At 34.4% G+C, this 18,151-nt stretch overlaps 2 protein-coding genes across 2 annotated transcripts in view; one reads left to right on the forward strand and one right to left on the reverse strand.

The window, feature by feature from the left end:
- The window catches only part of LOC106107372 (protein tweety), a 51,077-nt gene extending 36,211 nt beyond the window's left edge, over nucleotides 1–14,866 (reverse strand). The window contains exon 1 of the mRNA XM_013288207.1: nucleotides 14,606–14,866. The gene's annotated coding sequence lies outside the window, so the exon portion shown is untranslated. The remainder of the gene's footprint in view (nucleotides 1–14,605) is intronic.
- Nucleotides 14,867–15,141: 275 nt separating this feature from the next.
- On the forward strand, nucleotides 15,142–17,619 carry LOC106107215 (cytosolic Fe-S cluster assembly factor NUBP2 homolog). Its single transcript, XM_013287973.1, has 4 exons — nucleotides 15,142–15,345; nucleotides 15,519–15,789; nucleotides 16,201–16,372; nucleotides 16,808–17,619. Exons 1-4 carry the CDS (start codon nucleotides 15,235–15,237, stop codon nucleotides 17,040–17,042), a joined length of 789 nt encoding a protein of 262 aa, XP_013143427.1. The 5' UTR covers nucleotides 15,142–15,234; the 3' UTR covers nucleotides 17,043–17,619.
- The last annotated feature ends 532 nt before the right edge of the window (nucleotides 17,620–18,151 follow it).

Consider the following 18,151-nt stretch of genomic DNA (forward strand, 5'->3'; position numbering starts at 1 on the left):
AAAATATTTGTTCAAACTTAGTGGCGACTGACTTTAGCCCCTTGTCTTTACACTTGCCACTTAACTTTTTGACAACACTCGATGCCCTCATGTTAATAAACAAAGTACCAGCTCGTTAAAACATAGCGGTCGTTAATAGGACTCACCCTAGTACCTTTTTGTAATATATCACTACAAGATACTCTATGTTTAGACGCTTGGCCTATCTAAAAGTTATACAGGTGAAGATCATATAAAAACAAGGAAGAAATGTGAAATAGTCACTAATTCCCAGGACATGAGACCGTTTAATATTGAATTTTACAAATTATAAGACGAGCCGCACGCAGATACATACTTTAAATCCATCCTCTAGAATTATTTATATTTCATCGGATATACAATTACAGATACAAAATTAAAAAGGTAGAAGGAAATAAAACCAAGAGTTAATAAACTGGTAGAGGCGGACCCTCGTCTCATTCGAATCACTTCCCATCTCACGATGTGGACAAAAATAGAGCGGAACAGACGCTCCCTACCGATCGTACAAGCTAACTCATTGCCTAATCACTTTGAGTTAAATTTTTATTAAAAAATTCTCAAAACAATTCTAAATAAGCATGAATATTTACAAGAATCGAAGGATACCTATTACCGCTACATCGGTAAGCAGACTAATTACTAGGCTATCGATTACAAATTACAATCGACTATTATGAAAATAGACTACAAATGTCTCCCACCAGTCTTGCAAGAACTCTAGTAGTGTTACTTTCGAGGGCATGGCGCCGGCGGGGTACGCGTGAGGTGTGAGGGGGCCGGTCCAAGTGTTCCGGGCGGGGGCGCAGGGCGCAGCCTCCGCAGTATCGAGCGGCCGCACCCCGCCAGCCACGTGCTTCATTCACCCGCCACTACACATCAGACCGACTACATAGTTTCACTAAGGAAATTCCAATACTTATACTTTGATTGTAAAAAACTAATCAATTCGTAACAGTAAACGTTAGGACACAAAAAACGATTGAAGTATGAAGCTATCTCAATTGTAAACTGCTTTCTATCCCAATATAATGTCAAATAAGTTTAAAACGAAGACAGGGGCTGGGACGCAGCTGATCGATCCATTGGTAAAGGCTAATCAAAAGCAAGATCTTCAGCAATAAAGAAAATGAAGATGAACTTTTAAACGTACAAGAAAAGAAGTTCATATATATTTTAAAAAACTCTCTATAGAATATACATACTAGATTCGTTATCAATACTACGTAGCAGTCAATATTTTATATACGAGTACGTGCCGGTCTCTTTTTCCGTCCGACATTCCAAGCCGCGAGACAATACTTGTCAACTAACATAAGAGCAAAACATTTAGTTAAAACTTTCCTAGTCCAGTTAAATAGATTTCACCTAACGCAAAAAACTGCACTGAATTTATCTTTATTTATTTTTCTTGGCACCGCACCATACACACAACTGATAAAAATTGGCACATGTTTTTACTGGCATTGTGACCCATTTATATGCAGTATAGCAACGACGTATTTAGGATATTACTATACTTACTAAAGCAATTTTTTTTATTCGTTCATCCCTAAACTAACTTAAAGATTCTGTTCACATCAGTTCAAATTCCATTACTATCATTAAGTTATAAAAACCTGTATAACTACGCTCAAGACTGAAAGGAAAATAAGTTTAACTAACAGCGGTCGCAATGGTATGAAAATACATACTCGCAAACGTTGACGAAAATACACAAGAACATACCTAAACAAACCAAACCAGTACGAGTTAGAGTCCTTCAAGAAGCAAATATACCATTTTCTTAAAAGCCGGCAACGCATTTGTAGTTCCTCCGGGATTATGGATGTCCATTGGCGTCATTGACCACCTCGGTTTGTTCCCTTTTATTATAAAAAACACATGCACGCGACTTCCGAATTCAGTTATGCACAGCGACGGTACTTGTAGTAATTTCGGAACCCGATCGACAGGTCGACGTAAACTCTGAAAGGACATTCGTGTAACGAGCTTGGGGGCACGGGGACCGGGAACTAGACGTGTGGGAATAAGAACATTTAGTTAATTTACTATTGGAATTATTTCGAGTGCTTCGTACAAGATATGGTGAACAAATGAGTCATGAAACTAAAATTTTAAAACAAATGTTACCGGAAGTTAAAAAACTAGTAAAAAACTTTACATCACACGAAAATCTTATCTATGATCTAAATTCTATGAAATAAAGGAACGGAAAATATAACTAACAAATAACAGAGCTATTTTATTGTACATCTTAAAACATCGTACAAGAATATAAAGTCCAAAGATCAAAATCGCTAGAAAGAGTGCAATCGTAGATTGTCAGTTAATAATCCATAATCTTGTCCCTCCGTTCTCATAAGAATTAATCTAATAGATATCAACACTATTAACTCTCGAACATAAACGTACAAGCTATCCAACATACAAGATACAAGTATAATTTGCACGTTTACATTGCATCGAAGCGTAGTATGAAATCTGATAAAGCTATGAGTCGGCGGGCGGCACCGTGCGCAATATTGGCCGATAAACAAATTGGAGTAGATTGATGCGATGCGCGCCGAACCGTTCGCGTATTGAATTTTATTGGATTTATTGGACGCCGCGCCGGCAACTACCGCGTGCGGTTAATCAACTGCCCTCTATGACGTTAGCCAACACTTCAAATTACCGTAGTCTTAATTGCTTTGATGAATTTTAGAGTTTAGCATTGAAAATTGGCATAGTTATCAGGATTTGTTCCAATGTCAAACTAACTGGAAAACGCTAGTAATTACGATACTATATATATCACAACAGTTTTAATACATAATATACCTTCCTTTGTTATGGAACAAAAGATATCTTTTAAATTATCTAGGAAGGGCGGTGAATCTTCGTGGAAACAAAATAAAAGCCGTTACATAATGGACGTGTTTTCCCGAAACTAAACTACGACTACTCCATCACATTTCGATTACGTCTATTCAGGTGGTCTAAACTTTGGTAGAAACATCCGAAACAAACACCAACCGAAATACATTATTGTTTGCAAAATACCTCTTGTATACTTCAAAATACTAGTATGCTATCGTCTAGTTTCTAGCAACTCTACATATAAAATCACAACGTTTTTAGACGATTTAAATTGGCCGTTAATAAAAATTCAGGCAATACGTAAATTGTCTCTAAGACCTTGATAGTTCGAGAAATTAGAAGATGTTGCCAAGTCGCACATCACTACAGACGCCGTGAATTGAATTAGTTCAAGTGAAAAACTTTACCATCGGTGATAACTACGACATACTTTCGTTATTCAACTACTATTATTCATAGACTAGTAGCAGACTGTGTAGCCAACAGGGAGGCTCAGACGCCAAAAAGTATGGCGTCTCTTGGTGGAATTAAAAAATTAACAATTTTTATAATCTATAACTCATTTGTAAATCACGTAAACATGTTTGAAATTGTGTATAAACCATACAATTTAATAACAAGTGTGAAACAGCATAAACAATTTAAATGAATTTAACTTATGTAGTAAATCACTTTATGTCATCGACGTCATAAAATGTAACTTTTTAACAAATGGCACAGACAAAATTTAGAATTTCCGAATAGTACAGAGCACGGTCCGCCTTCGTAGTTGAAAAGTTTCGTCGCTTCGTGGCATATTTATAGGCTGCGACCGAAGAAAGAATTCGATGCATTTCAAATGTATATGAATGATTTATGTTGCGTCTTCCTTTACAAAATTGTCTAGGACATTAGAATTTTATAAAGCAAAGATTTCATACAAGTGAAAATAAAATATTTCCCTCGCAAACTTATGCGTCATCAACCTGCCCTTGTGGACAAGTGTGTATGTGGCAGGTGAGAACCTGCCCAAGGAGGGTCGGCACAGTATGTACTGCTCCATCCCTACTTTTTCGGTCTTGTTTATTTGAACATCATCTCTCCGCATAATATGTCTATAAAAGGCTAACCTTTTGTTTCTCAATTTCTCCACCACTGGCGCTAGTTTCAAATTTCCTCTAATATACACATTCTCAACCTTATCCTGTCTTATCACATCATCATCTTAACGTACAAATATCAGCCGCATGATTGCAAAAAGATTGGGCGAAAATATACTACTCGTATATTTACATTGGTACTTCGACAAAGGAAACTCAATGTTACTCCATGCGTCAACGTCATTCGATAACGTAGTACTACTCATAGTTTCGGGAACGCAGATGTTCTGTCACGTAGTCATATTTTGCGGTAGACCGCAGTAAATAACTAATTTAATTAATAATTCATAATAAAATAAATCATTCCATTCAATAATTCAATAAAACTACAGCCGATTTAGTAACCTCTCACCTCAGATATTAAATTACCTCGATTGCGAAGGCGTCGACTCAGCCGTACTTTTTTGATGACTTTATCTCTAGCTGACTGGGTCGGTAGATGAGCTATGACCTTAATGTATCGCAGTGAATCACAGCGAGAGGACACGGATCAATTAACTCAATTCGGCCGACATGGCATATCGGTTGAACGGCGAGCGTTGCAATAAAAAACGCGCGTTCCACTCCCCGCTGGTCAGCGACAAATTAACTTGTTAAGCTTTGAGCTACACAATGGAAACGATTCAAGCGTAAATGCCACAATGAATAAAATTCCATGTCGCTAACGCCAATCGATATCTCTTTCCGTGTTTATTCAAGCTTATAAGAATTAAACATGAGAGCGCATGAATCCCTAGCCAAACTCATCCATCGTTTATATACACATATCGTTTACTAAAATAAAAGCAGCTTTTAGTTAATGTTAAAGTTTTCCTAAAAACGGTATGTCGAAATTTAACAGCAGTAACCTAAATTTGTATGTCAAAAAAACTAAAAAAGTTTACTTCATTTGTGTTTAGCGTATGTCGCATGCATTGTTACTGCATAGCGCACGCTGCAATCATTCTCTCAGTTTTCAAAAGCAGAGGAAATTGGGTCGCATAAAACATGGCGACACACTGCCACATTTTACGTTATAACAGTAAATATAAATGACCACTTTTTGTTTTGTGCTGTCCTATTTAATTAATTACTATGGAATAAAACAAAGAGAGAGAATGCAGAGGTCTTTGGAGGTCACATGATTAACTCATCATAGTAATATTATAAATGCGAAAGTTTAGATGGATGGATGGATAGTCTGGAAGAACACATGGTTACTCACTTTTGTTTTTTTTTAAGCTTCATTTAAATTTCTTTACGATGGTTTCCCTAGTACGACACGTATCGACGTATTTGGCCAGCTCTAAATACGGAAATGCCTCGATTCAATGCAACCGGCGTCCGGGTTTATATTAGGCGTGGACTTGAAGTATTGTCTATGATTCGGGCAAGATGGCTTCCTGTGCTATTATGGCGACAGAAGTTACAAATGTGACGATGAACGAATCGGTAGGCGCGTTACTGGACACTAAAATGTCGTTAATTGCCGGAAGATTTTATTACACGTTGCCATACATTGTAGTTTTATTACTGCTGTTCCGTTTTAAAATGTATCTTATACGTAAATAGTACCATATTGTTGTTTACAAAGCTGTAACTGTGATGTTTCACTGCCGAAAATCTTGTACAAAGCATTCTTATCAAAGAGAATGAGCGTGAGGAGAATAGTTCAAACACCATAAGTAGGTACATAGTTACAATGTAGCTATTATTATTTTTGATATACTAATATAACGGATTGTTCGTCAACGGATGTTTGGACTGTATCACAAACATTGTCAAACAATAACAGTACTTTGTACTCTTGCCACGTTTCCACTTCCGGTGCTTATCGGAAGGAGCAAAAATTTACTACCCAGCAATTTAATTAGGCATAAATATAAACATGAGTATACTGCGAATATAGATAAGGTGTCATTAGTTATGTTTTTCAAACATAATAAGGCGTATTTTTATTATTCTATACTGGTTTTAAATTTATTTTTTACTTCTCAAACGTAATAACAGGAAAAAGTTAATGTACATTTTAATGAAACGCAAGTATGTTTTTTGTTATATGCAACATGTAACCTCTAAAACTAAATTAAAAATGTACATAGAAGAATGTATTAAATAAGTGATATTCGTTTAAAAATGTACAAAACTGAGTGCTCTTAAAACAATTTTTGTGATACTATTTAATATTACAATACATTTAAAGCACACCTTTGAGTAAACTATAGCACAACGGTTGTGCGATTGTCGATTTTCGCAGCTAATTCAACTGTTTCGTTGAACAACTAAAAATCAATCAGCATGAACAGTTGTGCGATAGTTTACTGAAAGGTGTGCGCTCTTACTATATCAATAACTCCAAACTTACACGTACTTGAACGAAAACAAAAGACGTTCCTAATGAATTTATATCCATTTAGCAACAAAACTGAGCATCCATTGTCAAGATTCGAATCCGCGGCGACTAACGAGGCAACGTAATACCCGTGTAACGTCTGGTAATGCGATCACAGCAATTACACGCTCTAAAGACTTTACATCTCAATTGTGTCGCGGATTCACCGCTAATTCAATCAGAACAATTAACATATTACAGAGGCAGTTAGTAACGCATATAAACGTAATTTTGTAGAGAATTGTAGGCTTAATTACAAAATATATACATTTTGGAATTAAAACGTATCAAATTAGAACAGGTGCGCATCTTTGACTAAATAACCGCACAGTTGTCGTGCGATTGTCGATTGTTTCGCAGGCAATTCAACTGTTTAATTGCACGACTAACAATCGAGTACTGTGCGCAACTCCATATAGGAATCGAAGCGCGACTAAACAGTTGTGCGATAGTTTAGTCAATGATGTGTGCGTACTCTTGTAATATTCAACTAAAAAGGTCATTCTGATGAAAAAAACGGAATAAAATATTCTCTACACTACTTGAAACTTGGCTAGTATTATCTGCGTCATTAATTTTTTTCAGCATTATTTAAAATAAAAGGTTGCCTCAATCTCAACATCAAGGATGAATAGTAAAAACTCTAACTGTATGCCATACATTATATAACCTCTGTACAATTCTGCATGTACAAAAAATACTGCAAATTAATTTATTACAAGGCGATAGTCGATATGCCTAAACAGCATAACTACAATCGCCTTGACACCACGTTTGCATCGCCTTTTGAGGCTACGAAACAATGAAGCATTCACTTTAGGTTACTAAATAAAATTTTAATTTATATCAATACCACAGATAATACGATACTAGTACTAGTAAAATGTGAGCGGAATCATAGGTCACAGATATTTTTTTTTATCCTTCAGTTTTTACATAGGGAAAATTAGAATTGTTAACTGTACAGATACACTTATACCTAGACATTACCAATTTGACTGTTAAGTTAATACTGAAAGTGTGTAGTGATTTACTTTATTCTTATACGAGCTGTCGCCCGCAAACTTCGTTAGCGGTAATTTGGACCACCCTTTACGCTATTTTGGCAGCGCGAAAATAAAAAAGTTGCCTATAACACACCCGTCTATTTCAGCTACTCTTCAGTAAAAGTCCGGTCGATATCGGCCCAGCCGTTTCGGATATTACCCGAAACAAACGCAGCTTGCGGACCGACAGATAGACAGACATAGATATGTTGAGTAAGTTCTTTTTAAATTATGGTTCATAAAGCTAATGTAACAAACTTTGTCCACACCATTGACTGGTAATTCCTTTTTTATTTTACGTAATTGGCGTAATAATGACTAGGTAAAATAGTCTGTTCCCAGCTTATCAATACAAGGGGTGGCCGGACGCCCCGCCTACGCGACTGATAACACGATAAGAAACGAATCGACACAGGGCATAGTTACAGTTCACCGGGACACCGACAATAAAACTGACTGCAATTGAGGCTAAATACTATTCTACGAATCGCGAAAACAATGTACGAAATTTTATCTTGATTAATAGTTATTGCTACAATTGCAGTTTGATGAATACATTATTTATTAGTACTAAAGTCCAAACAAATATGATTTCTAGATGGAACTAGTACGACTAGTTGTAGTCTAAAAGTTAGCGTCTTAGTAAGTTCTCGCAACTCTACTTATTCCTTCATCATCATCATCATCAACTTGCCCTTATCCCTTATGGAGGGTCGGCACAGTATGTGCTCTTCCATACATCTCTATCAGCCGTCATATCTGAATCCGCTCCTTTCTTAAGCATATCCTTTTACTATAACTCTACTTATTCCTTGTTTTTTTTTTTTTTATTTACGTATGTTCTGCCTGTCACGTTAATATAATCGACTAACAGCTACCTTCGAATAATTCTTTTATAATAAAAAAGATCCAATTTTCACCTAGACCACAAACCGCGTGAACACATTTGTATATTCACGAGTCAAATTCCACTGGCTCGACTGCGACAATTTGCGGAGAATGCTCAACGCTTAGTGGAAATGGCATATGATGAAATGAGACGCAAATTGATGTAAAAGAATTACAAAATCCAATCTACGCAAAGATAGTATTGCACAAACATAGCATACAGATGTCAAGGTCAGTGACCTAATGTTAAATTCCCACAGCCGGTTTACTGATAATGAAATGTGATTAATACTATTATTGTTATTTAGAAATGACATCAAAATAGCGTTATTAATAAAATAATCAAAAAAGTACCTGAAATAGTTGTTACTTATTTCTTAAATCCAGTTATTAAAAAAACCTAGAATACAAATTGAGTGCTAATTTATTCATCAATCGACTAAGCAATTTAAAACTACGGATTTTTCTTTTCATTCCTTTCATTACATGTAATAACATGTAATGGTATGGACGTACGTAAGTATTTCGGCGTACATCATATTAAAAACCTTCGCGTCAGTCGGTGCATAAAAATGGTTTACTTTAATTAAATATACAAGTATAAGCAAGACATTCCGTCGCGTTATTAACGTATAACTCTCGGTTATAGCGTGTAGTGCACAGCAAAGGGGAAGCTGATTGGATTTCCACCCTCGCTTCAAATGTGTACATAATCTAATGTCAAGGTCGAAGGGGTGTTCCTGCATTGTTATAAGACAAATTTCAACAGGAACCATACATTTGAGGGCACACCATTACTAACACACTAACAAATTACCTCTGATAAAATATTGTAGTGCTCGCAAATAAAAGTTGAATTAGTAAGTTACGCGCTTCCATATTTTCATGCTTGTGCAATGTCTACTCTGAAAAAGCTAACAAAAATGTGAGAAAATTCGCCAATACTTTTAAACTCGACAAAAACACATAAATAGAACCACTGGTCGTATAGCGTGACCGGGGAGTCTTGATACTCGACGTATCCTCCATGTATCGCCCTCATCCGCGGCGCTCGATGGGTACATTAACCCAATTCGTAGCTCGTTAGATGGTCGTTAGTGTCGGAGCCCGCGGCGCTATCTAGACTCTGGAGTGGCCAGGCAGGAGCCAGATGAATACCCCTCCCCATCCTACCCTCCTCTTAGATAAACTTCGCGCGTGTCAATTGAACGGGGGTTGAAATTTAGGTCGTTGTGTTAGGCAAAAATATAGATAGAAGACACAAAAATAGAACTAACTTTAGTCGGCGTTTAACTAGATTTACGTAGTAGTTGAGATCCTTCGATGATGAAGTAAAACGCCAGATAATCAATTAAAACTTTTATTCATTCGTTACACTTCCTGCTCCATTGACGTCGTTTGATCTGTCTGTTCACCTTTTGCCCTTCAACTTGTCTTTCTGTCGCTCACATGCCCTCTTTGTCACACTTCCGTTCCGTTCCGATCCATGACAAAATCCATTCCCACATTTATCTACAGCAAAAGTACAGTAGAAACGCTAAACCGTCACAACGGATCGGCTATAGTAACCACAAGTGTAGAACAAAGTCGAAACCTACATACGAATTTTTTCACAAGATAATATAACACTTTCAGTTATGGTGACAATGCAGTACTATTGCCAGTCCTGATATTTCACCCGGTTTTAACGATATCAAGTATGTTTTAAAACACTAAAATGAGAAATATCAACCAATATCTCACAGGTATACAGGACACAATTCTGACAGACAATAAAAACAACTGCAACGAGTGGCCGTGAACCGGAAAATTGAAGAGTGAAGGGAAATAAATATTAAGAATTCCAGTCGCAGCTGGAAGCGAGCAATAACGGCGGAGAGCTGTGGGGTCAGTGATTTATATGCTGGATGTCGCCCTCGCATTGGAGGGTTCGATTCTAACGCGTGTCAGAATATTACCAACCTTACCCCAGCGTAACTTTTAGGGTGGGTGTGTAATAATTTTCTTCATTTATTACTAACGTTTTGTACGTAACGCATTATAAGATAGTCAAGGTATTATATTGTGATATTTTTATTTTATTCTAGCTGTTGCCCGCGACTTCGTCCACGCAATACTAAGATAAAAAGTAGCCTATAATATGCCCGTCTATGTCAGCTACCCTTCAGTGAGAGTTCGGTCGAAATCGGCCCAGTCGTTTCGGAGATTGCCAGGATCAAACGCGACTTGCGGACACAGACAAAAAAAATTAAATGCAATTTTCGTTATCAGCAACGCAATTATATCTTTTTCTCGAAATCTGAAATGTTTCTTCTGATATTACAAATAGACACTCTAATTTTATTATTTGTATAGAAAAGAATGTCAACTTGTTCTATGGGTGCTTGCTTTGAACAGTAAAGATGACTGAAAATAAAATAAACATTCAATCTTTTTTATTGTGTAACATTTATTACGCGAACATTAAACATTAAAAAACAAACTAAACATGTCGCAGTCATTATAAAATAGAACTCGGAGCTTTGTTATAGAAAAATGTTGAGCTGCTCCCATAACCCAATTCTCGTGTAGCCACACAATAAACCCAACATTAACAGCCGTAAGGTCGCCTTACTTTCTACTTTATAGATAACCTATTTATAAAAAAAAACTAAACAAGTCATAATTCCTTTTAACAATGTCCTGTTAGCATTTTCCTTTTATCAATTATGCGTTATTCACGTTTTTGCCCAACACAGGTTTTTAATTCTTAAAGGTCAGTTAAAATTATTTCACATAATTACTGCATGGATTCAACCAGGCTTTTGACTTACAAGCAAAATACTGAATCTGGTTTTGATGACTTGCTTCAATGATGTATGACGCAAAATTATTTTTATTGCTTGACCAATTTCATTACAAATATACTTTTTTACAGTAAACAGCAGCTCTTTAAGTCAGTATTTTTAATTATACTATTCATACTAATATTATAAACGCGAAAGTTTAGATAGAAGTATGGATGTTTGTTAGAGTTTGTAGCCTAAGCAACTTAACGGATTTCGATAAAATTTGGTATAGATGTAGAGGATAATCTGGAAGGACACATAGGCTACTCACTTTTTTTTTAATTATAAAATTTAAAACACATATCATAGTATCAGTAATCCTTTCGACTTCATATTCTTACATAAAATGTCTTCGTATTTATTATTTTGTATATATCAAAGAGACGTTTTAATAAGAACTAAAACATACATTTATATCTCCTACGTTTACGTTAAGATAAAAGGTAAACTTAAGATCCTTCAAAAAGATTCAGTAATCCTTTGAAAGTCCATCCACAGACCATAATCCAGTGAAGCCATCCTCATTTCTCTATGGATATTTTGTAGGCGGATTTCTTTGAAACTGCACAGAATCGTAATTAGGTTAATAAACTAGTGCAGATGTTTATGTGAGTTGTTTCATTTGTTTAAAAGCTTCACAACCTACAAACTCATAATAAATACTCAGGAATATATCATAACATAACACCCCTCTGTCGCCAAATGTTAGTGCCATATGGCATCTGCATGAAACGTAAACCTAAAATTCCTACAACAGTACAACAAAAAGCAACTAATTTTCACTATTATATGACCTACACTTCTATACTAATACTAGCTTTCGCCCGCGACTCTGTCCGCGTGGAATTTAAAAAAAAATGAGTGGCCTATGTGTTCTTCCAGACTATCCCCTACATCTATACCAAATTTTATCGAAATCCGTTTAGCCGTTTAGGGAACCAACTAACAAACATCCATTCATCCATCTTAACTTTCGCATTTATAATATTAGTATGAAGTATGATTATAAACATGAAAGATTTGTATTATTGTATGTATTCAATTAGATTCACGTGAAAACTTGGCCGATTTTAAAATTTCTTCCGCCATTACAAAGGTGAGTAACATAGTATGTTTTTATTTGTTAATTTCACGCGTACAAAGTTGCGAGCAACAGCTAGTTATTTATATCTCTAATTGTTATAAATAACTAGTTTTAAACACGGGGTTAAAATAAATACCCGACTGCCGATATTCGGCTAACCACCTTAATAGAAACCTCCACAACTCAACTGCAAATGAATTACATTTACGTGAAAAATATACGAGAAATAGTTAAGGAGAAATAGTTTTGAAGCTGCTGACTGCTGTACGTGTGCTTGTTATCAAGCTATGTTCTTCATAAACATATTTGTAATAAAATTTATTACGTTATCGGAAAACAAGTGACCTAAAAATGCATCCCGGATATGCAATATCTATTTAATATTCATACGAACGTGTAACTATTGGACACACACAAAAGCTTTTATCTAAAAGCTTTATAAAATCAACTTATCGTCGATTATTGTAGATTAGTTTCGCCCGCGACTCCGACCGCATGGAGTTAAAAAATACAAAAGTAAGTAACCTATGTGTTCTTCCAGACCATCATCTACATCTATGCCAAATTTCATCGAAATCCGCTCAGCCGTTTAGGCTACAAACTCTAACAAACATCCATCTAAACTTTCACATTTATAATATTAGTATGAAGTACGATAAGTGCCAGTATAAGTCAAAATTTATAGTTTTTAGACATAGATCAAAACCGAAAGAAGACTAGTTTTTACTAGTTTGCGTGAAATTCGTGGTTTCTCTAAAGGAATTTTGTTTCCTGATGTTTAAATTCCATTAAGTCCAGTGTGTTTGTTGGTCAAGTAAATTATCGAGCGTGGTAACGCGTTCAGCTTTTGTAGCTTTCTTGGCGATCACGATTCTTGATAAAAAAAATTATTACACCATAACAACTTTACGAAAATATCACAAACATAATATCCGAAAACATTAATCATCTAAAATTTAAACTCTTATTTAAAGGCATATCATTTACGGAATATTGACAAAAAATTCGCAAAATTAAATTAGTTATCCCACCCCAAGTCGACAATTATGGCTTCTTAGGAAATACGGTTTACCAAGAAATTAATTCCCCTTCTCGCGGAAGCTATATTCCGGTCGCATTAAATTAAAAAAAATATGTATCGAAAACTACACACTCATCTATAGCCTTCTAATGTTATAAATGTTAACTGTAAATAATTTTAATTGCATTTTTGAAATGTGGTCAAAATATTCTAGTCTATGTTGTATTTTAAATTTAATTGTGTTTTTTTTTAATTTAGGCTTAGATAAAGTGATATAAACTGTGATAGATAGAAATAAGATTTTAATGTAAATTTATGTTTTAAGTTAAAAATAAAGAAATAAAGATAAACCCGCTCCCCAGGTTGCTAACTTAAAATGTGTTAGGGGGACAAGAGAGTGGCATGTAGCCGTTAAAAAAAATGTTATAAAAGTAAATACTAACCGAAGTATGAATTACATACAGAGATCAGAATGTCACAGATCAAATGTACATGGAGGATGTTGACTTCATCCACAGCAGACATTTATTCCACAGACAACCCCATGACTATAAACATCATTTTTTTATTTGTTTTTTTTTTTTAAGAAAATCAATTTTATCCTAACACATTCCACATTTTTATTTGAACCGTGACTTTCTGATCAACCTTGTAGAATAAAATAAAAGCTTGCTTCACACACTGCTGCTGTTTTATATAATTTTTTTTTATAATATAACTGAATTACTACTTCTGGAACCCTCTTACATATTTATAACTCTCTCATTGTCTTAAAAATAAATAACTACCAGTACATTTATCTATCTTATACTAGGCTAGCACTCAATCACCTCTCATGGACGGACATTTTTTTTTTAATATCAAATAGCTAGTTCTAGAGATGATACCAGAATGCACTTATGTTACTTTAAATGGGTTCAAAGAATATAAATTAGACAATTCTGTCTTTTCCATATGCTATCCTGAAAATCAAAAATATTCTTATTTACTAAAAAAAATCGAGAAATAATTAAAAAAAATCTATGCTTTCAACCCTTAATTTAAATTCAATATTTAACTCAAAATAATTTTTTTTACAGAATTCAAAGCTATAGAAATTTGAACTTTAGCAGAAAAATAAACTATGTAATTAACTAGAAAAATAAACCTAACAATCTACGATCGGGGATCACCCCTCCACCTCCTTAGTTAAAGGGTCGTAAAATAAACGATCGCGTACATGAACACACCCGCATAAATCCAGTTACAAAATCATTTCTTTAGGTCTAACATTGAATTAAAATACGAAAAGCAAGTCATGCATTAGCTTTATAAGATACCGAAGGTTTCCTACATGATAACTTACCTTCGAAATACATAAACGTAAAATAAAGCAACGAAGTAGTCAAGACCCGGTACAAATCCTTGCACAACCACAGAACTCAAATTCTATACCAAGAAACTACACAAACACTGGACTTCACATACAAGTAAGTGAAATATAAAGGGAGAGTTTATTTCTCAAACAAATTGTGTGAGAAAATTGTTTGAAATCAGTCATGAAAAAGAAAATGTGTAGCATTTCTCTTTTTAAGTATCTGAACACAGTTAACACGACCTCCACTTAAAAAATCTTTATAAAACTAAAAACATTATAGGTGGCGCCACTGTCGTTATTTGGCGCAAGCGCTGTCAAAAAAATAAATAGAGCAACAAATCGAAAAAAAACTCAAGTTGAATACAATTTTTATATTTAAAACTATGAAAACATCACAAATTGCAATACTATAAATGACATGTATTTGTTTTGTGAAATAATAACACTATTTTAATAATAAAAACGTTACATATTTAAGAAAAGTTCTATGATTCTCAGTCTTTGATTTGAATGACAAATGACGGGATTGACAATGACATTGCATTTCAATTAATTTTTGTTGATAAATAGTTTCATAATCCTTTAATTTCCTGGTAAACCAAAATTAAATATACAAAATGTTAGATAATGTTAAATCTGTAATACTAGTTTTATCCGGGAAAGGCGGAGTTGGTAAATCAACAGTAAGCACGCAGTTGGCACTTACTCTTAAGGAAAGAGGATTTAAGGTTAGATTTTTGTTATGAAATGTCTACTACTGAAAGTATTCACCCAATACATTTATTTCAGGGCAAATTCGTTTTTTCATTAATTTATATCATGTTTAAGATAAAATTAGAGGTGGAAATTTTAGCCTATGGATTTATTCTACCAAAGGTGTACTAACAAAGGTTTTTTTCAGGTGGGTCTCCTGGATATAGATCTATGTGGTCCTAGTGTGCCACACATTTTAAATTTGGAAAACGAGAATATCCACCAAGGCCCAGATGGTTGGGTGCCAGTTTATTTGGATAAGGAACAGAGATTAGGTGTTATGTCAATTGGCTTTCTTCTAAAGTCTCGCAACGACGCTGTTGTTTGGAGAGGACCGAAGAAAACTGCAATGATTAAACAGTTTCTAGAAGATGTATATTGGCAAGATCTTGATTTCTTAGTAATTGATACTCCACCAGGTTAGTATTTTAAATAAACTGATATACTTAAATAACAGTAAATAATTTCTGATGAAGTTATATTAAATTTAACTAAATAGCAAGATATTACATAATAGTACATTGAAATCTGAGGAATTATACGTTATTGGATTGTGGAATTGGTTGGGAAGGGAAAATAGATCAAACTGCGCAGGAGGTGCATAGGAAGGGAAAATATTCTCTTTGCATGAGTCTCCTCCACCGTCAATTAAGGGTAGGCAATCATCTACAATTAAAATTGTCTATGGGCAGGTATCGCTTTTTCTGTTTTGGCAGATTCAGGTGGCCGCTTGCTTGCACCTTATGATATAAAAAAAATAAAAGTTCACTCAAAACTATACTTATTTGTGGCTAAACCTACTTATTGATCATTCTAATTAAATGTTTAAGGCACATCAGATGAGCATATAACAGTAATGGAGAATCTTCGTCAAATACCTCAATGTTCAGCAATCATAGTAACAACACCACAGGAGGTAGCCATTGAGGATGTCCGGAAGGAAATCACATTTTGTAGGAAAACTGGAATACCAATCTTTGGTATTATTGAAAATATGAGTGGGTGAGTAACACATAACTTTAAGACTACTTGATGTAGATAAAATATGTATTGCAAAATAGAATGTGTATACGTGTGTACGTGTAGAAGTTACATGTAACCATGTAACTTCTAAAAAAATTAAAATTTGGTAACTTCATTATCAAAGAATAAAAGTAAAACAGAGACTATCTTAAGAAAATGTATTATCCCACAGTAATCTGTTGAATATTTCAATAGCTCTTACATAAAAAAGGGTCAGGATCCTGTAGATAAACAATGAAAATTGATTTATTTGGATAACACCACAATATGTAAGAATAGTGATAAATAAATAAACTAATATGAAAGATGACCACATGCTTTAATTACTTTCTTTATTCAAAACTTAAATTGTAAAAAGCAAAATTGTAGCTTACATTAGTCCTCATTTACTCTTACCTATGAAATTTCTTTCAGATATCAATGTCCAACATGTAACGAATGTACAAATATATTTTCAAGTGGCGGCGGGAAGTCTTTAGCAGAGATATCTAAGCTGCAATTCCTTGGTACCATACCTATAGACCCTCGTGTTGGTAAACTTGCAGGACAAGGTCTGGCTGCAGTAAAGGAACTGCCTGACTCAAGTACTAGTAAAGTGTTCAATGATTTAGTTACTGCATTCGCTGAATCAATACAAAATGGTTCATGAATTTACTATGTAAGCATTATTATAACATGATATACAGATTATGTCTTCCGTTTTAGTTGTCTATGGGCATCATCAGATCTAAAAATAAACAAACAAATCACGAATATACATCTCGTGTTATTATATTATTATATATTATTGTAAATAACCGTAAATATAATATACAGGGTGTTGGGGAAAGTCATGTCCAAACGACTACCACAAATTCCTTAGTCGAAAATGTGACGATCTACGAAATACTCAAAAAGATGTAGCTCAACAAACAGAAACCATGGTTTTTTGTAAATTTTATTGATAATCAATAAAATTTATAAAAACCCCTTTTAGTGACATTTGAATAAATGATAAATAAATCACAAACTTTAGAGCCCTCTAGCGCCCAAACGAATATGCTTTGGGTAGAGGTTATTTGGATCAAAACGTCATATTGTTGACCAAGGAATCTGGTAGTCCATTGTACACATCTTTCCTCGTACACCCTGTATAAGTGTAATGTAAGTGGGTTGTAAGGAAAACATTAGCATTATTAAAATGTAACACATAATATATTATTAAGAATAATGTAATCATTCCTGTGTTGAATTTGTTTTTTGTAAATATTTCAATAAAATAAAATTGTTTAAAAATCAGAGGAAGTATTATTATTATTTTTTTCTATTATTTTAAAAAAGTAAGATTGATATAATCAGTATTTTAACCAAAGGCAATCCAAAAAGGTATACTGAACGAAATTTTTCACCGGTACTTTCCCTCAAAGGTACTACATCAGTTATCAAGCATGTGTCATAGTATTGACATGTAAGAAAACGTTTTGCAAAATTATGAAATAAAACAACAAAATATTGACATGGCTTTATTTTATAACAAACAAAAGATGGAGCTTGTAATATTGTAAAATGTTTAATTACATGTTAATACAAGGAAACGAGGTGCCATATCATTGTTAGATATTTCCATAAATGACTCGGCCATATTAACAATACTTGTATATTACTTGTAAAACACACAAACTGAACTCCAATGTGACAACGCAAATATATCGAACGTTCCGTTGTGACGACTAGTAAAACACTGAGCGCCAAAACTGCGACTGAGCCCGAGCCACTCCT

Source organism: Papilio polytes, unplaced genomic scaffold (genome assembly GCF_000836215.1).
Source record: "Papilio polytes unplaced genomic scaffold, Ppol_1.0 DF822067.1, whole genome shotgun sequence".
NCBI classification, from domain to species: domain Eukaryota; kingdom Metazoa; phylum Arthropoda; class Insecta; order Lepidoptera; family Papilionidae; genus Papilio; species Papilio polytes.

Excerpts from the sequence above, each read along its gene's own strand:
- LOC106107215 (XM_013287973.1), top strand. The coding sequence starts at position 15,235 with ATGTTAGATAATGTTAAATCTGTAATACTAGTTTTATCCGGGAAAGGC. Across the intron at positions 15,346-15,518 it reads TTAAGGAAAGAGGATTTAAG|GTGGGTCTCCTGGATATAGA; the intron begins GTTAGATTTTTG and ends GGTTTTTTTCAG. Across the intron at positions 15,790-16,200 it reads AGTAATTGATACTCCACCAG|GCACATCAGATGAGCATATA; the intron begins GTTAGTATTTTA and ends TAAATGTTTAAG.